General features: G+C 42.0%; 1 protein-coding gene across 3 annotated transcripts in view; it reads left to right on the top strand.

Annotated features, from left to right (window-relative positions):
• Positions 1-2,688: 2,688 nt before the first annotated feature.
• LOC114688789 (fibrous sheath-interacting protein 2-like) overlaps positions 2,689-19,787 on the top strand; it is a 41,432-nt gene continuing 24,333 nt past the window's right edge. For 2 of the 3 annotated variants that reach the window (XM_037199222.1, XM_037199223.1), the window contains exons 1-8: positions 2,690-2,955; positions 3,353-3,478; positions 4,126-4,287; positions 4,732-4,821; positions 5,150-5,292; positions 6,322-6,463; positions 7,085-7,195; positions 7,661-7,790. In XM_037199222.1, the coding sequence (XP_037055117.1) occupies positions 2,857-2,955; positions 3,353-3,478; positions 4,126-4,287; positions 4,732-4,821; positions 5,150-5,292; positions 6,322-6,463; positions 7,085-7,195; positions 7,661-7,790 (1,003 nt within the window). In that variant the 5' untranslated portion in view covers positions 2,690-2,856. Of the gene's footprint in view, positions 2,956-3,352; positions 3,479-4,125; positions 4,288-4,731; positions 4,822-5,149; positions 5,293-6,321; positions 6,464-7,084; positions 7,196-7,660; positions 7,791-19,787 lie in introns of all 3 variants that reach the window. The other variant, XM_037199224.1, reaches the window with a different exon arrangement.

The following is a 19,787-nucleotide window of genomic DNA, read 5'->3' on the forward strand; positions in this document are numbered from 1 at the left end:
AGATAAGACAAAGGAACTAAGAAACTCAATTTTAAAATTTTTGCTTATTTAATGTACAAAATTTTCATTATTACATGTTCATATATAAATGTGCATATTTATATGTGTATATATAGCTGTACTTTGCTCATATTCCATACCTGTACTCTCCAAGGTCCTTTATTCCCCCTCCAGATTGTCCCCCTTTTCCATGTAAATAGTACTGATTCTGTTTTCATGGCCAGATTTTATTTTAAAGAATAAAATGAAGGGACTGGAGGGTTGGCTCTGCTGTGGATAATGCTCTATATAAATAAAACACTGATGGTCAGTGACCAGACAGGAAGTATAGGCGGGACAAGGAGAGAGGAGAATTGGGGAAACAGGAAGAAGGGAGAGAGAGACACTGCAGCCACTGCCAGGATAAGCAGCATGTAAAGATGCCGGTAAGCCACCAGCCACGTGGCAAGGTATAGATTTATAGAAATGGGTTAATTTAAGATATAAGAGCAGTTAGCAAGAAGCCTGCCACGGCCATACAGTTTATAAGTATTATAAGCGTCTGAGTGATTATTTTATATGTGGATTGTGGGACTGTGGGGCTTGGTGGAAGCTGGAGAGAAGCCCTCCAGCAACATGGCTCAATAGTTAAGAACATTTGCTGATCTTCCAGAGGAGCCAAGTTCGGTTCCCAGTACCCATATTTGCTGGCTCACAACTGTCTGCAACTTCAACTCCAGGGGATCCAACATCCTCTTCTGGCATACTTGGGCATCCACACACATGTGATACAGAGAGAGAGGGGGAGGGAGGGAGGGAGGGAGGGAGGGAGGGAGAGACGAATACCCATTTTCTTTTAAAAAAGGAATAAGATAAAACAAATGAAGTCAAAGTTCCCATATCCTCTTAATGATCTCATTCATTTCTCTTTCTTCCTAAGGGGAACTACTGTTTTATATTATTATTACTATTTGTGTGAGTAAAAAAATATCTGAAATATATCAACTTTAAAAAGACGAATTTTATTTTGGATTAGAGTTTTAAAGACTTCAGTTCATCTGCAGTTGCCATTGTTGCTTTTTTGGGATCCAGATAGATAGTATGTTATGTCAGGGCAAGTAGAAGAGGAATATTACTCACCCTGGCATTGTGGCCAGGAAGCACATTGTTTGAGGTGGGAGTTGGATATCACTATAGCCTTCAAAGGTAGGTCCTCAGTGACCTAGTTCCTCCTACTAGACCCAGTCTCCTGACGTTCCCACCACCTCCCAATAGCACCACAGGCTGGAAGCCAAGACCTTGGCACATATCCTTTGGAGGACATTCAGATCTAATTATTTCATAAATGAGTATCATAAGCATACTTTAAATGTCAGGTATATCATCTTGGAGCTTGTTGGGTTTCACTCAATGCTATTTTTTCTGAGGAATACATTATGTAGGTACAAATATTTAACCTATTGAATAGGCATCAGGATGGCTTGACTTATGTTTATATAATCTTCTATTGGCAAGTGTTGAATGTCTATTTCTCCTTTTATCTCTACTGTTTTCTGCTTCGTGTATTCTGAAGCTCTACAATCTAGCATATGGACACTTAGAATTACAATATTTTCCTGGTGGGATGATCTTTTTGTTATTACATAATGTTTCTTTTTGTCTTTAACAATATGTAGTTTAATATATGACCACACCCACTTTTATTGGAATCTGTTTTGAATATGCTTTCACATCCTTTAATTTTTCAACTTGCTTATGTCACTGTATCTTCTGAATGTCTTTTATTGACAGCATATAGTGCTATCATGTCTGTTCATTTATTCTGCCTGTCTCTGCCCCTTCATTGTCAGGTTTAGACTATCAAATGTAAAGTAATTGCTGATATGTGAAGGATTAAGTCATTTATTTTAGTATCCATTTCTCTCTACTTGCTTAATTGCTCCTTGGTTTCTCTTGTGTTCCTGCAAGTTTCTTGAACACTCTTAGAAAACCATCTTAATTTTTGATGATGTTTTAAATTACCGCCTTATATAGTTTTTAATGATTGCTGTAGAATTTACAAAACCCCACAAAGTCTGTTGGGATTAATATCTGACAGCTTTGGGGTTTCGTTTCATTTTCTTTTGTTATTTATGGACAGGGTTTCACTCTGTAGCCAGACTACCCTTCAGCTAAACCACGTGGCAGCATCACCACTAGGGTACTCTTTAAGGGCCTTTCAGGGTACTTTCCCAACTCAAATCATTCAAGCTGCCAGGTTTGCGTGATGCGCATGCGCTCCTAGAGAGGCACCCAGGTCTTTACCCGCGCCCAAGGATGACGTCTATTAATGCGACATCCACTGGGATGACAGTGGCCCAAGGATGACGTCTATTAATGCGACATCCACTGGGATGACACTCAGTGGCCCAAGGATGACGTCTATTAATGCGACATCCACTGGGATGACACTCAGTGGCTCGACATCAGCTGGAACAATGTCTATCGGGGCAACCCATGGAGGGATTGTGGGTTGGGCGGTGTGTGTTGAGGCAATGTCTTTGTTGGCATCTTCTTTAGAAACCGACAGCGGTTGAAGTGGCATCTGTTAGAGCTACTTCTGTTGAGCCACATCTATTTTGGAAACTTCTACTGGGTGATCTCTGCTGGTATGACGTGTCTTAAGGGCGACGCCCATTGGGCGTGGCCTTGAGGGCGCCCACTAAGGATGTCAGCAAGGCAGCATTGTGATGTGTGCGTTCTTGAGGTCCTGTTACCAGGCTGTCTAGGGCCTTGGCTCAGTCTTGATCCAGACACCGGAGAAGACAGTCGCAGGAAGGGAGACCAGAAGACAGTCCACTCCCTCAGCCCCCAGCCCTTGGGGGCTGACGGGTAGCCATGGACTTGTACCTGAACAACTGTTTGAAGGCTGCCGAGGCTGCCGCCTCCAAAGCGGCTTCTGGCAACCTCAAAACTGACAAAGACACTTGTAGTACCGTGAGTGGTGGGCCCTCTATAGTGTCCATTTATTCATTGCCCTTCTTTCTTGGTCAGGGCAAGTTTCAGGCCAGCAGGTAGAATCATGGGGAAAGACTCTGGCTGAGGGGCAGGTACAGGACAGAATTTTTCACAATGGAGCCTCCCACCTTTCTGACCAGGGCAACGGGTGACTCAAGGTGCCACTGACTTATACTAACCTGGGCAGGACCCAGAAGTAGGGTGCTGGCTTAGGAAGTGGGGAGGTAAGGTCTTCTTGCTTTGCAGCCAGGCGGATCCTTCCACCCAGGTGCCTAACAACCTGGGTTGTGCTATCTGGTTCAGGTGTGACAACTGATGTAAACTAAATGAACACTTCCTAGTAGAAAAGACAAACATTTGCATTTCTTTCCCACAGAAGAGACAGAAACCTGTTGTTCCGAAGATTGGACCATCTAGCCTGTTGGACTTACCCCTGGGGGCGAAACTACCTATTATCCCAGGAAGTACTAACATATTCTATACCACAAATATAAGTGAAAAGGTAAACTATGTTTTAATGGTGTTTAAGTGGTTTTCTTTGCCCTTTTTCGCTGTTAAATTTGAAACATTTTGTTATGATTGCACTTTGTATATCACCTTCAGTTTCACACAAATGGAATTAAGTGAGCTGCAATGTTTTAAAGTCTTTAAACTCACTTTAATGATGGAAAGCCCCAGAAAGAGCTGCAATCACTCCATCCAGACTTTTCTTCAACCACAGCCTCAGCTTGACAGGTTGTGATCTTTCTGGCATACACATATACAACATGCTGATTTCTACTTCTGTGCCTTGGTTCATCTGGCTCCTGAAACTTTGCATGTATTCTCGTCTCTTTGCTGACAGTCTATCCTGACCTATGTATACAGGAACTGGACTAAGGTAGAGGCTATAGGTATATCAAGCACAGAGTTCATAAATAGTATTCCACGTGCCACCTCTAAAGTAAAAATTAGAGGGGAGAAGAGAGGGAAGTTCATTGAAGGGCATTATATTTACCCAGATCAACCCATTACATTCTTTCACTTCCGTTTCTGCTTGTGTATTTTATTTCCAGTGAACATTCTAATTATTTCAATAAACTGATGTTTAAAAGTGTATTTTCATGAATTTTGCATTTGCAATAATTTCAAATATGTTTCTTTTTGCAGCTTTATCGGCCATCTTTTGGTTTTAATCTTAGTGATCCTTACTGTAGACTCATGGAAACCACCTACCAAAGTCTTCACGATCCACATCTTAAAGCATACTTCAGACGAAAAGACATGCTCAAGAAACTAAGACAGGGAGGATACATCACCAGCAATAACAAAGTGCGTGGAGGCCTGCTTCTGTCCAGCAAACTCTAGGCACTTGCTAGGTGCTTTAATACCATTGCCAACTTCTAGTAGAACACTAGCAGATATCGCAGAAAGAAGCCAGTAAAATGCCTAGTTTTTTCTTGTAAAAGCTGCTTTCTAGTTGACAATTTTTCAGTGATGGGAAAAGATAATTTGCAGTTTTTGGTATGTGAATGCACTGACACATTTATTTTCATGTCTCGAGAAGGAACTTTAAGTTGGAGCTATGTTAGTGAACTATTTAGAAAAATCTCTGGTGGGTCATCAACTGTCTAAAGATCCTGACTACCCAAATGTCACCAAAACTGCATTCTTACACTGTATCCCACAACTGTCACTAAAATGAGTGTTCATCTTCACTTCTATAAACATGTTGTAATTTTCAAACTTTATAATGTTTTTCATTTTGAATTTTAGGTCATATGTTCCTTAAAAGAGTTGAACAAATACAGACAATATCTTACCACTTTAAAAATTGACTTTGAGAGAAATTATGTCAGGGAACAAGTAAGTTAAATATTTGAGTTTGTTTTATTTTCATGGGACCCATGAAAAGATTTGTGAAAAGCTAGACTCTTTGCACAATATTTCCTTAAAATATTCCAGGAATAATGCCCCTATAAAGAATCTGTAAAAGATAGAGATCCCATTTGATTTACTACATATAAAAAGTTTATTTGTGGGATGAGGCCATGCAAAGCCTAAAAGCTGGTTAGCAGAATTAACAGTTTGTAATAGTCAGAACATTTACTTAAGATTAAATTTAAAGAAAATATATCAAAGGAAAGGTTTATTTCTGTCAAGCATCTGACATTCAATAATTGTTTTCTTACAGAAAATTATAGAAAGCCAGGTGAATAAGCTGAACGAAGAGAGACGAGCTTGTGACGAAGCTGCCGCTGCTGCCTCATTTCAGCAGTGGTTGTTACGAGAAGGGAAGAAGACTTCCCCGCATCAAGACCATATAATAAAAAGAAGGTAGAGTCAGGGTTCGAGCATATTTCAAAATGGGCACACTAGAGACCCCCAAAACTGCAAAAAAAAAAAAGAAAGAATTGAAGATGGAGTCAGAAAGGTACTAGACACATTGAAGGCCCTCAGCATTTTCAACATGGGGAACTAAAGAGGTAATCAAGGGGGCCTGCTCCCCCAGTGGACTAGAGTCTGAATCCCAGTACCCTCATGGTGGTTCACAACTATCGATAACTCCAGTTTTAAGGGATCTGATGCCCTCCACAGGCCCTGCATGCACATGGTGCACAGACTTACTTTTGGACAAAACACCAACACACAATTTAAAAAATTAAACTATAAAAATGACATCAAGAGGTACAGGGATTGGGAACCTTGTTCCTAAGGCTAGGAAGTTCAGTTTCTACCTGAGAAACTGGAGCGGCTAGGAGCCCAAGAGGCAAGTCAAACTGTTATTGAAGAAATAACAATTGTTCCTATAATCCATCCATTCATCTCAGAGTATACCAGATTGCATGTTGATATCGCAGAGTTCCAGAGTGGCAGGTATTCTGAAAGACTTACATTCCTTTATTTCACTTCTACTTAGACATTTGCATATGATTAATAAAGAAATCACTGATCTAGTGAAAGCCAGGTCTGTGGTGCCAGAGGGAGAGAGGGTATCTTTAACACATATCAAACATGAGTTTAAGTAAATTATTTTAAAGTCACAATGATCAAATTGCTGCAACTTTATCTGATGCTAAAGTAAACATGCCATTCCTCTAACAACTGGGTATTTTCCTTCAGCTACTAATCACACATACCATGCAGAAATCAAGCTGCAGCCTTAGAAGCTAAAGGGAAAAAAATTGTACACTTTTTCTTTTTCAAAAATTTTATCTTAATTGAAAGCTAGTTACTACTCATGATGTGGTTCCTATAATCCATCCATTCATCTTAGAGTATACCAGAATGCATGTTGATATTGCAGATTTCCAGAGTGGCAGGTATCCTGAAAGACTTACATTCCTTTGTTTCACTTCTACTTAGACATTTGCGTATGATTAATAAAGAACTAGACAAAATTGAAGACACCTTGGGAAGACGAAACACACTGCAGTTAGAAGAAGAAGACAGACTACATTGGCATAATGTTCAAACAAAACTGAATCAACACAAAGAGATTGAAGAGGTGAGGAGTAATTTTAAATGGGAAACTTGCATGGTTCTTTTTTTCTGCAAACTACTTGAACAGATTCACTCTATCCTTTGAAGTTGAGTTTAGAAAAGAAACCAGGCTAGAAGGATTCACTGGGAAAGGCACTTCCGCTGCAAGCCTGGTGACCTAAGTTCAAGTCCCAGAACATATGTGAAGTTGTAAGTAGAGAGCTAAGTCCGTAGAGTTGTCCTTTGACCTCCACATGATTTCTGGCATGGCTATTTGTTTAGTTTCTCTGTCAGAATACCTTTAAGAGCAGCCAAGTACATGTGATGTCTTCCCTGAGTTAGAAGTCAACACCCTTTTGCCAGTATCTTTTGAGATTCATCTTCAGAGTCACGTTTGTGCTGGCTTCATGGTTGTAATAACAAAATAATTTCTTTCCTGTTCCACTTCATCATATCCAGCAGGACAGTCCCAGGGAATGGCAGATAAATAAGCAAGTTCACAAGTCAGTGCAAGATTTGCTTTATTATTGACCCAAAATGTGTTAGGCCATTGATTTGACCTCATTTGCATATTGGTTGGGGAAAAAGAAAATAGTTTTAAAATGAAGTAGACATATGCTGAGAACTGTAATGGCATGTCCCATAGGAATGGCAATCCAAGGAGATGACACTTCTATCAAAGATTGGAGAAGAAGTTAAGCGAGAAGCAAAAGCTGACGAACATCGGCGAAAAATCAGAGAGGAAATTAACCAAAAGGTAGTCAGCTTTTGCTGGACTTGGGCTGTCTTAAGAAAGGCTTTTGCCGCAATTTTATATTTTAAAGTATGAATTTTCAGGAGATAGTTATTGATGGAGCCCCAATCGGTATTGATTCTAGCCCCAATCTATATTTTAAGAAAGAGTCTCCAGAAAGTTAAATTAGATTGAGTTGTTACTAAAATATGTTTTCCTTAACAGTAAAGGGATTGCCTAGCATGTACAAGACCCTAGCTTAAATCTCCAGATTGTAAGAGAGCACGCACACATGCACACATGCACATAAAAGGAAACTTGCCTCTTAGTACCTCTCTTCAAATTCATTGTAAATTTGGGTATCTCCAGACAGGAACACAGGTCTACCTCAGGAACATCATCACATTTGAAATAATCTATGTTGTATTTTTACTGTCAGGTTTCTATTTGAATTTGAAACCTATGTAATGTATTTTTAATATTTTGCAGAAACAAGTAATGCTTCAAAAAAGAATGGCCTACCATTTACAAAAACTGCAAGAAAAAGATAGTAAAGAAGAAAGTGTAAAGAAAAAGCGGGAAGCAACCGTCCCTGAAAGCAAAAGACAACCTGAAACAGGTGAGAGAGATAGGAGAGAGAAAATAAAAGACTTAGTGGATGAGTGGAAGCTGAGCAACAATGTATTGACTATTAGTGTCCACATCAAACCACCTTATGCTCACACAGTTTTTTAAAATGTCCCTGCAAAAGTAAGTACTAGGAGCCCTCAGTACCTGTGTCAGGTACTCTGTGATGCACTTTCCAGTTACTGATCCAGTTAACAAACGTATATTCACAATACATATAGCTAACAAGTAAATACATAGTTTAACAAACAGCCAGGAAGAGAAGATAGCATGTACACTCAGGTAAGAAACCCAGAAGCAAATGAGAGAAGTAAGTTGAGCAGGCAGTAAGAAAACATTAAAAAGAAAAGTTTAACAAGCCAGTAAGAGCAGAAATAAATTACAGAAATTACATCAAGAAAAGGATAATATACAAATATCAAGAGAATATTAAAATGTACAAAGCAAGTAATAGGGGAAAAAAGAGCAAAAAAACTTGGACAAGATAAAGCACCTAGTAGGCAAAGATATAACGAGAACCAATGAAGACAAGGAGAGAGTAAAGAAAGACCAGGAGCAACCAGTAGACTCCAGCATGAATGTGTTTGTGGGAGGAGAGAGAGATGAAGACAAAATAGAGAAGAGATGGGAGGGGAGGACAAGGAGGAAAGGTAAACAAGGAAGGGAGAGTCAGTAGGAAAGGAATAAAAAGGAAGATTGTGATGGTGAGAGAGGGATTTGAAAGGGATTACTAAAGAAGGAAGTCCAATGAACTTGCAAAGGTGTGCAGAGATATCTAAGAGACTTCAGCCCTACAAAGTTAAAGAAGTGGAGAGCTTTTCTAAAAGTAAGTAAAAGGTAAGGAGGGAAAGAGGGGATTGTAAGGTACAAAGAGGAAAGAGGCTTGGATGAAAGGAGACAGTATTCTTTAAAATGAAGTAGGGAGAGGAGACACCATACTTGTGATCCTTCCTGTAGAGAGACTTAAAGTAAATAAATTATGAAGATGTTGTTTGAAAGAGGAAGAAAGAGAAAATGAGACTGGAAGGAGGAGGAAGAAAGATGGGAAGGAGGTTGGAGGGAAGGAAACAGAAAAGGAAAGAGAGGAGAAAAAGGAGGAGGAAGGGAAGGAGAAAAGAAGGAATGATGATAAAACAAGAAAAAGAAGGAACAATGGAGGTACATAACAGGGACGAGAGTGGGAAAAAAGAAGGAAGGAGAGAGGAAGAAAGAGAAGAAGGGGGAGAATTAAAAGAAAGGAAAATGTGGAAGAGGGTGGGAAAGATGAGCAAGAGGAAGAGACGAGAGGAATGAAGGGGAAGGTTGAGAACAAGAGGAAGAGAAGATAGATGAAGGTGAGGAAAGATGAGGCCAAGAGGAAGAAAAGAAAGAACAAGGAGGGGGAAGATGAGAACAAGAGGAAGAGAAAAAAGAAATGCGGGAGGGGGAAGGATGGGAATAAGAGGAAGAGTGGAAAGAGGAAGGAGGGAGGGGGAAAGAGAACATGAGGAAGAGAAGAAAAAGGAAGTAGGGGAAATGTAAGAACAAGAAGAAGATGAGAAAGAGGATGGAGAGGGAAGGATGAGAACAAGAGGAAGAGAAGAGGAAGGAGGGGGAATGATGAGAACACAGGAACAGAAGAATGAGGAGGATGGGGAAGGATGAGAACAACAGGAAGTGAAGAATATGAAAAGCAGGGGAAAGATGAAAACAAGAGGAAGAGAAGAAGGAGGACAGAGAGGAAATATAAAAACAAGAGGAAGCAGAGAAAGAAGAAGAAGGGGAAATAAGAGAACAAGAGGAAGAAAAGAAAGAAAAAGGAGGGAGAAGGATGAGAACAAGAGGATGAGAAAAAAAGGGGAAGGAGGGATGAGGAAGGATAACAACAAGAGGAAGAGGAGAAAGAGGAAGGAGGGAGGGGGAAAGAGGAGAACATGAGGAAGAGAAGAAACAGGAAGTAGGGGAAATGTAAGAACAAGAAGAAGAGGAGAAAGAGGAAGGAGAGGGAAGATTGAGAACAAGAGGAAGAGAAGAGGAAGAAGGGGGAAAGATGAGATCAAGAGGAAGAGAAGAAAGAGGAAGGAGGGGGAAGGATGACAAAAAGGGGAAGAGAAGTAGGAGGGAAGTAGGGGGAAGAATGAGAACAGGAGGAAGAGAAGGAAGAGGAAGGAGGGAGTCGGAAAGATGAGAACAAGAGGAAGAGAAGAAAGAGGACAAGAGGGAAAGATGAGAACAAGAGGAGGAGGAGAAACAGGAATTAGGGAGGGGGAAAGGCAAGACCAAAAGCAAGAGAAGAATGAGGAAGGAGGGTGAAGGATGAGAACAAGACAAAAAGGACAAACAGGGAGGAGGAGAAAATTAGAACAAGACGAGAGAAGAAAAAGGAAAGAGAGGGACAGATGATAACAAAAGGAAAAGAAGTAAGAGGAAGGATAGAGGGGGAAGGATGAGAACAAGAGGAAAAGAGGAAAGAGGAAGGATGGAGGGGAAGGATGAGAACAAGTGGAAAAGAAGAAAGAGGAAGGACGGGGAAGGATCAGACCAAGATATAGGGAAGAATGAAGAAGGAGGGTGAAGGATGTGAACAAGAAGAGGAGGAAGAGGAAGGAGAAGTAATGATGAGAACAAGTGGAGGAAAAGAAAGAAATGAGGGGAAAGGACGAGAACAAGAGGAAGAGTAGAATGAGGAAGGAGGGGCAAGGATGAGAAGAAGAGGAACATAAGAAAGAGGAAGGAGTTGGAAGGATGAAAACACAGGAAGAGATGAATGAGGAAGGAGAGGAAAGGATGAGACCAAGAAGAAGAGAAGAAAGTACAAGGAGGGGAAAGATAAGAACAAGAGGAAGAGGAGAATGAGGAAGATGGGGGAAGGATGAGATCAAGAAGAAGAGAAGAAAAGAAGGATGAAAAAAGTTGAGAACATGAGGAAGGGAAGAAAGAAGGAGGAGGGAAGAGGAAAGATGAGAACAAGAGGTAGAGAAAAAAGAGGAAGGAGAGAGGTGAAGGATGAGAACAAGAGGAAGAGAAGAAAGAGGATGGACAGGCAAGGATTAGAACAGAGGAAGATAAGAGGAAGGAGGGAGAAGTATGAGAACAAGAGGAAGGGAAGAAGGAGGAAGGAGGGTAAAGATAAGAACAAGAGAAAGAGAAGAAAGAGGAAGGGGAAAAGATGAGAACAAGAGGAGGAGAAGAAAGGAAGGATGAAAAAAGTTGAGAAAATGAGGAAGGGAAGAAAGAAGAAGGTGGGAGGGGGAAAGATGAAAACGAGGTAGAGAAAAAGGAGGAAGGGGAGAGGTGAAGGATGAGAACAAAAGGAAGAGAAGAAAGAGGAAGGATGGGGAAACATGAGAAGAAGAGAAAGAAAAGAAAGTCGGAGAATGAAGGATGAGAACAAGAAAAAGAAAAGGGAAGAAGTTGGAGGGATGAGAACAAGAGGAAGAGAAGAAAGAGGGAAGAGGGAGGGGGAAAGATGAGACCAAGAGTAAGAGAAGAAAGAGGGAGGGAGAGAGAGATGGGAAGAAGAAGAAGAGAAGAAAGAGGGTGAAAGATGAGAACAAGAGGAAGAGAGGAAAGAGGAAGGAGAAAGATGACAACCAGAAGAAAAGGAGAAAGAGGAAGGAGAGGGAATGATGAGAACAAGAGGAAGAGAAGAAAGATGAAGGAGGGAGGGGGAAAGAGGAGAACATGAGGAAGAGAAGAAAGAGGAAGGAGAGGGAAGGATGAGAACAAGAGTAAGCGGAGAAAGAGGTCGGAGGGGAAGGATGAGAATAAGAGCTAGAGGAGAAAGTAGAAGGAGGGGAAGGATGAGAATAAGAGGAAGAGGAGAAAGTAGAAGGAGGGGGAAATGAGAACAACAGGAAGAAAAGAAAGGAAGGAGGGGAATGATGAGAACATGAAGAAAAGGAAGAGGAAGGAGGGGGAAGGATGAGAATGACGTAGAGAAAAAAGGAAGGAGGGATGGGGAAGGATGAGAACAAAAGGAAGAGGAGAAAGAGGAAGGAGTGTAAAGGATGAGAAAAGAGGAAGAAAAGAGAAAGGAGGGGAAGGATAACAAGAGGGAGAAGAGAAAGCAGAAGGAGGGGAAGAATGAGAACAAGAGGAAAAGAAGAAAGAGGAAGGAGGGTATTGATGAGAATAGGAGGAAAAGGAGAAAGAGGAAGGGGAGGGGAAAGATGATAACCAGAGGAAGAGAAGAAAGAAGAAGGAAGGTGAAGGTCGAGAACAAGAGGAAGAGAAGAAAGAGGGAGTAAGAAAGATGAGAAGTGGAAGAGAAGAAATAGGAAGGAGGGTGATAAATAAGAACAAGATGAAGAGAAGAAAGATGAATGAGGGAGTGGGAATGATAAGAATAGGAAGAGAGGAAAGAGGAAGGAGAGGGAAGGATGAGAACAAGAGGAAAAGAAGGAAGAGGAAGGTAGGAGGGGGAAGGATGAGAACAATAGGAAGAGAAGAAAGACAGAGAGAGAAAGATGAGATCAAGAGGAAGAGAAGAAAGAGGAAGGAAGGGGACAGATGAGAACAAGAGGAAGAAAAAGGAGAAAGATGAGAACAAGAGAAGAGAAGAAAGATGAATGAGGGAGCGGGAACGATAAGAACAATAGGAAGAGAGGAAAGAGGAAGGAGGGAGCAAAAAGGATCGGAGCAGGAAAAAATAAAGATGGGCAGAGGGAGTAGAGGTGATAGCAGGGAGGGAAGAGATGGGAGGAGGGGTGGGAGGAAGAAGGGAAGAGAAGAAAGAGGAAGGAGGGAGGAGGATGAGAACAAGAGTAAGATAAGAAAGAGGAAGGAGGGGAAAGATGAGACCAAGAGGGGGGGGGAGAGGAGAACATGAGGAAGAGAAGAAAAAGGAAGTAGGGGGAAAGTAAGAATAGGAGGAAGAGGAGAAAGGAAGAGGGTAGGATGAGAACAAGAGGAAGAGAAGAAAGAGGAAGGGGGAAAGATGAGAACAAGTGGAGGAGAAGAAAGAGGAAGGAGGGAGAAGTATAACAAGAGGAAGAGAAGAAAGAAGAAGGAGGGGTAGGATGAGACCAAGAGGAAGAGAAGAGGAAGGAGGGGGAATGATAACACAGGAACAGAAGAATGAGAAAGGATGGGAAGGATGAGAACAATAGGAAGTGAAGAATGAGAAAAGCAGGGGAAAGATGAGAACAGGAGGAAGAGAAGATGGAGGACAGAGGAAAGATAAGAACAAGAGGAAGAGGAGAAAGGAGGGAGGGGAAAGAGGAGAACAAGAGGAAGAATAGAAAGAGGAAGGAGGGAGAAGGATGAGAACAAGAGGATGAGAAAAAAGAGGAAAGAAGATTGGGAAGGATTAGATCAAGAGGAAGAGGGGAAAGAAGAAGAAGAGAAAGATGAGAACAAGAGGAAGGAAGGAAGATTAAGGAGGGAGAAGGTTTAGAACATGAGGAAGAGAAGAAAGCAGGAGGGAGGGCGAAAGATGAGAATAAGAGGAAGAGAAAGAGGATGGAGACAGGAGGAACAATGAGAAAAATAGGAAGAGGAGAAAGAGGAAGGAGGGGAACCATGAGAAGAGGAAGGAGAAGGAAGGATGAGAAGAAGAGGAAAAGAAGAAGAAACAGAAGGGATGATCACAAGAGGAAGAGAAGAAAGTGAGGAAGGGGAAAGATGAGAACAGAGGAAGAAAAGAAAGAGGAAGGTGGGGGAAGATGAGAACAAGAGGAAGAGAAAGAAGAGGAATGCGGGAGGGGAGAAGGATGGGAACAGGAGGAAGAGTGGAAAGAGGGAGAGGAGAGATAATGAGGAAGAGAAGAAAGAGGAAATAGGTGAAAGATGAAAACAAGAGGAAGAGAAGAAAGAGGAAGAAAGGAGGGTGAAGGATGAGAGAGAGGAAGATAAGAAAGAGGAAGGAGGGAGAGGGAAGCATGAGAATTAGAGGAGGAGAAGAAGGGAAGGAGGGGGAATGATGTGAACAATAGGAAGAGAAGAAAGAGGAAGGAGGGAGGGGGAAATATGAGATCAAGAGGTAGAGAAGAAAAAGAAAGGAGTGTGAAGGATGAGAACAAGAGGAAGAGAAGAAAGAGGAAGGAAGGAGGGGGAAATATGAGATCAAGAGGTAGAGAAGAAAAAGGAAGGAGTGTGAAGGATGAGAACAAGAGGAAGAGAAGAAAGAGGAAGCAGGCAAAAGATGAAAACAAGAGGAAGAGGAGAAAGAGGAAGGAGAGAGATGAGAACAAGAGTAAGAGAAGAAAGAGAAAGGAGGGTGAAGGATGGGAACAAGAGGAAGTAAAGAAAGAGGGAGGAGGGAGAGGGAAAGATGAGAACTAGCGGAAGAGATGAAACTTGACGAGAGGGAAGGATTAGAACAGAAGAAGATAAGAAAGAGGAAGGAGGGTAAAGATAAGAACAAGAGAAAGAGAAGAAAGGAAGGGGGAAAGATGAGAACAAGAGGAGGAGAAGAAAGGAAGGATGAAAAAAGTTGAGAACATGAGGAAGGGAAGAAAGGAGGGAGGGGAAAAGATGAGAACAAGAGGCAGAGAAAAAGGAGGAAGGGGAGAGGTGAAGGATGAGAACAAAAGGAAGAGAAGAAAGAGGAAGGATGGGGAAACATGAGAAGAAGAGAAAGAAAAGAAAGAGGAAAAGAAGGAAGGATGAGAACAAGGAAAGAAAAAAGGAAGGAGTTGGAGGGATGAGAACAAGAGGAAGAGAAAAGAAGAAAGGAAAGATGAGAACAAGATGAAGAGAAGACAGAGGAAGGAGGGAGGGGGAAAGATGAGACCAAGAGGAAGAGAAGAAAGAGGGAGGAGTTTGAAAGACGAGAACAGAGGGAAGAGAAGAAAAAGGGAGGAGGAGAAAGATGGGAAAAAGAAGAGAAGAAAGAGGAAGGAAAAGGGGTGAAGGATGAGAACAAGAGGAAGAGAAGAAAGGAAGGAGGAGAAAGATGACAACAAGAAGAAAAGACAGAGGAAGGAGGGGGAAGGATGAGAACAACAGGTAGAGAAAAAGGAGGAAGGAGGGATGGGAAGGTTGAGAACAAGGGAAAGAAAAAAGGAAGGAGTTGGAGGGATGAGAACAAGAGGAAGAGAATAAAGGAAAGAGGGGGAAGGATGAGAACAAGAGGAAAAGGAGAAAGGAAGGAAGGGGAAGGTTGAGAACAAGAGGAAGAAAAGAAAGGAAAGAGGGAGGAAGAAAGATGAGAAGTGGAAGAAAAGAAATAGGAAGGAGGGTGATAAATGAGAACAAGAGGAAGAGAAGACAGAGGAAGGAGGGAGGGGGAAAGATGAGACCAAGAGGAAGAGAAGAAAGAGGGAGGAGATTGAAAGACAAGAACAGAGGGAAGAGAAGAAAAAGGGAGGAGGAGAACGATGGGAAAAAGAAGAGAAGAAAGAGGAAGGAAAAAGGGTGAAGGATGAGAACAAGAGGAAGAGAAGAAAGGAAGGAGGAGAAAGATGACAACAAGAAGAAGAGGAGAAAGAGGAAGGAGGGGAAAGGATGAGAACAACAGGTAGAGAAAAAGGAGGAAGGAGGGATGGGGAAGGTTGAGAACAAGAGGAAGAGAATAAAGGAAGGAGGGGGAAGGATGAGAACAAGAGGAAAAGGAGAAAGGAAGGAAGGGGAAGGTTGAGAACAAGAGGAAGAAAAGAAAGGAAAGAGGGAGGAAGAAAGATGAGAAGAAGTGGAAGAAAAGAAATAGGAAGGAGGTGATAAATGAGAACAAGAGGAAGAGAAGAAAGAGGATGGGGGAGAAAGATGAGAACCAGAGGAAGAGAGGAAAGAGGAAGGAGAGGGAAGGATGAGAACAAGAGGAAAAGTAGAAAGAGGAAGGTAGGAGGGCAAAGGATGAGAACAATAGGAAGAGAAGAAAGACAAAGGAGGGAGAAAGATGAGATCAAGAGGAAGAGAAGAAAGGAAGGGGACAGATGAGAACAACAAGAAGAAAAGAAAGATAAATGAGGGAGCGGGAACGATAAGAACAATAGGAAGAGAGGAAAGAGGAAGGAGGGAGGGGGGATCGGAGCAGGAAAAAATAAAGATGGGCAGAGGGAGTATAGGTGATAGCAGGGAGGGAAGAGATGGGAGGAGGGTGGGAGGAAGAAGGGAAGAGTTGGGAGGAGTGTTGGGAGGAGGGAGGGAAAAGATTGGGAGGAGAGGTGGGAGGAGGGAGGGAAAAGATGAGGGAGGAGTGTTGGGAGGAGGGAGGGAAGAGTTGGGAGGAGTGTTGGGAGGAGGGAGGGAAGAGTTGGGAGGAGTGTTGGGAGGAGGGAGGGAAAAGATTGGGAGGAGAGGTGGGAGGAGGGAGGGAAAAGATGAGGGAGGCTTAGAGGTAGGAGGAGGGAGAAGAGAGAATAAGGTGAAGAAAAAGCATAGTAGAAACAGGGAGGAAGAAAGGAAGAAATGGAGAAGAAGGAGGGGAAGTGAATGAGGAAGAAAGTACAGAAGGAAGGGAAGCTAGCGAGCATAGGGAAGAAAGACAGCAAAGAAAATGGAAAAAAATGGAGTGAAAGTCAAAGACAAGCAGGGGAAGAAAGGGAGGACGATTAAAAAAGAAGAGGGAATCATGGGAGAGCTGCTTGAAAAGGAGGGGCCCAAAGAGTAATTCAGGCCTTGTAGGGGGAGGGTTATTAGTTTTTGAAAACATGATATGTAGACAGATTCATATGTCTGAAATTTAGAAAAATAAACCTGAAAGAAAACATAAAACAACATGGCAGGAAAAGAGAATCAGAAACGAGGCAAGAAAAAAAAAATTGAAGAGGGGAGCCAATAAAATGTGAGCTCATGAAAGGCGATGGAAGGAGAAAGGGAAAAAGGAGGAGACGAAGAAGAGGCTAGAAAGGGGACGGGCAGAAGAAAGAGGAGCAAAAGGGAGATTTAAAAACAAATATGAACAAAAGTAAAGGCATATTAAAACCCTAAAACAAAACCTGCATGGAAAACTTGTAGGGATAAAAGGTGAACTACTGGAGACAAAGTCAGTTAGCGTGGTGTGGAACTAGTGAGATCAAGTCCAATATGGGTAGGAGTCATTTTGAAAAGGCACTAAAAGACTTGAACTAGAGATAATGCTAGGTAGATAAGTAGGCAAAAAGAAAAGGCAAGGCTCGAAAGAAAACCCTCAAGAGAACAAGGAAATCGGGCACAACAGGGGGATCCAAAATGTAAAAGGGTTAAAATACACAGGTGATTCCCTAGAAAAGTGAGTCAGCATAGACTGGATTCTAAAACGCAGCTAGTAGATTAAGACAATAAACAACCTGAGGAAGGAGAGCAAAGGCTTAGCAAATAGGAGCCTGAGGAGCCAGAGAGGTGGTTCCGTGGTTAAGAACATTTGCCGTTCTTGCCTAGCACCAAGCTTGGTGCCGACACCAACATCAGGTGACCCACAGACTCCTGTTACTCCAGTTCCAGGGATCCAGCACCCTCTTCTGGTCTATGCAGGAACCTGCACACATGAGGTGCACACACCTACACTGAGGCAGGCACGCACACGAGCACGTGCTCTCTCTCTCTCTCTCTCTCTCTCTCTCTCTCTCTCTCTCTCTCACACACACACACACACACACACACACACACATACACACACACACACACACACACATCACACACTGCACACACACACACACACGCATTGAATAAAATAACAGGAGCTTGTAAATAGAGGAAGACAGAGGGGAGACATGGAGGGGGAGTGACAGGAAACAATGAGGGCATTGGAAGAAGGGAAAAAGAGGGGGATTAGTGAGGATGAGTGAGAAAGTCATCAGAGAAGGCACGAAAAGAAAAGGCAGGGTGGGGAAAGGGAAAGTATAAAAATGAGAAGGAAAACATAACATGTTTACAATTTGGGAATCTGATCGTGAAAGAAAAGTGAAAAGGAGCAAGTAGGTGATACAGATTTGCAACAGTAAAAGAGATTCAAAATCCAATCCAAATATAAACACAGTAAAAGATAACAGGAAACATCTTAAAAGGATGAAGCCAGGGAATGGGGAAACAGCTCAGTAGTTAAGAGAACTGTTTGCTCTTGCAGAGGACCCAGGTTTAATTCCCAGGACCCACAGGGAAACTCACCTCTGTAATTACAGATCCAGGGGATAGGAAGCATTTATCTGGCCCCAGGGCACCACATACATGTGGCACACAGATACACATTTGGAAAAATACCCATACACATAAAAAAATAATGAAAATGATTTTAAAATCAATACTTAGAAAGAAAGTTAAAAGAAAGAGATGGGAAGAAAAAAATTAGTATGTGGAGCCAGTAAAAAGACAGAGTGAGAAAAATGAAAGGCAGGAAAAAGACAGGTAAAGGTGAATAGAATAAGGAGTAAGAAAGGAAAGGAATTGAAGATCAAGGGAAAAGAAGGAGGAAGGACAGAAGGTGAAGAAAAGTGAAAAGAAGGAAATAACAAAGACAGGAAAAAGGAGGGACGGGGAAGCCAAAGAATAAGAAAAGGACCTTCAAAAGGAAGTCAGTGGAACAAGACATGGCACAGACCTGTAATCCCAGGACTTGGGAGGTAGAGGCAAGCTGAGTATGAATTCATGGTTAGCCTGGGCTACATAGTGAGTGCCAGGCCAAGCTGGGCTACAAAGTAAGACTTTGTCTCAAACATCAAAAGAGGAAACCAAAAGTGATGTGGAAATGAGAGAAGAGTGGTGAAAAAGAGGAGCCAGTACAGAAAGGCAAGATCGATTGTTGGAGAAGGCCGTAAAATACAGAACAAGAACAGGCAGGTTCAAATAGATACGACTGTAAAAGGAGAAATTAGTATGTTTAAAAGGACATTTGCACAGAAGTAGTAAAAGAAAAGAAAACCAGAAGCCAGGAAAGACAGGGAAGTAGGAAAGGAAGAGAAAGTCAGCAGTTAAAACAGTGTTCTCAGGACAACTGCAGAAAGAGAGCCAGACTCCCGAGAGACCACAGGCCAGGGAAACTTAGTCAAGGAGTAAGGTGGAGCTTCGGAGATGCAAAATTCAGGAGGAATTTCAGAGGAGAGGGGCAAAGGGTGGAGAGGATCGAGTTAAAGGAACCTAGTAACTTTTGCTGAAGACGGACAGGGGTGGTAGGCTATCTCCCGGGGTATGGTAGAGAACAAGGGAGCATGCTGAGCACTGGGAAAGTGGTGTCTGAATTGATGCTGCAAGGGTTTCCTTCATGCTGGGTTTTCTATGGAAGTGCACTGCTGGCCTAGCAGAGAAGTTACATGCCTAACTCGAGTCTGGTCAGCAAGAATCTTGGCCAGTAGGGAGAGAATGAGGGAAGCAGAGACATCAGTAGGGCAAGGTAAGACAGAGAGGGGTGGCAAGAGCCTTGTCGCAGTAGATGTAGATAAAAGGACAGACTGTAAAGGCGAACCTCAGGGCAAAGGATGTGGGCTCAGGCCCTCCTTTCCATTCCCAGAACTATAAAAGGGACGAGAGGGAATGTAGAGATTAGGAAATTAGAAAATGAATACAAACCAAGTCAGAAAAATAGGAAAAGAAAATGGAAGATAAAACAGAAAAAAGAGAGGATAGATGTACAGGAGGTCTGGAAAGTCAGGGAAGGAGGCAGCAAGGGAAAGCAGCCTGCAAAGAAGGCGAAAAAATTTATATATATATATATATATATATATATGTACATATATTACATATATATATACAATAAAAAAAGGAAATGAGAGTTAAGGAGACATAGGAAAGGAGAATAGAGGAAGGGAGGGGCTTAGGAAGATTAGGTTAGAAGAGTTTTCAAAGGGCCTCATACAGTGTTGATAACGAGGAGAAAGCTACTTTTTAAAAGCCTATAAAACACCTTAAAGAAAGATGTTTGACATTTGTGAAGGTGAGTAATTGCTTTGATAGACATACAGTTGCTAGAACTTTAAGAGGAAAAGCCAGGAAAAGAAAATACTGGCATGAGACAGGGAGAAAAGGAAGGCATGGGGCAGTGATTGGTTCAGTAAAATAACTGATATTTATAGAAAGGTATTATGGCTTCAAGATATGCTTTCCGTCTCTAGTCAATTGTCTTTTTTGTCCTGCATGATCCATAGTACTGGTTTTT

This window comes from Peromyscus leucopus, chromosome X, assembly GCF_004664715.2.
Source record: "Peromyscus leucopus breed LL Stock chromosome X, UCI_PerLeu_2.1, whole genome shotgun sequence".
In the NCBI taxonomy this organism is placed as follows: domain Eukaryota; kingdom Metazoa; phylum Chordata; class Mammalia; order Rodentia; family Cricetidae; genus Peromyscus; species Peromyscus leucopus.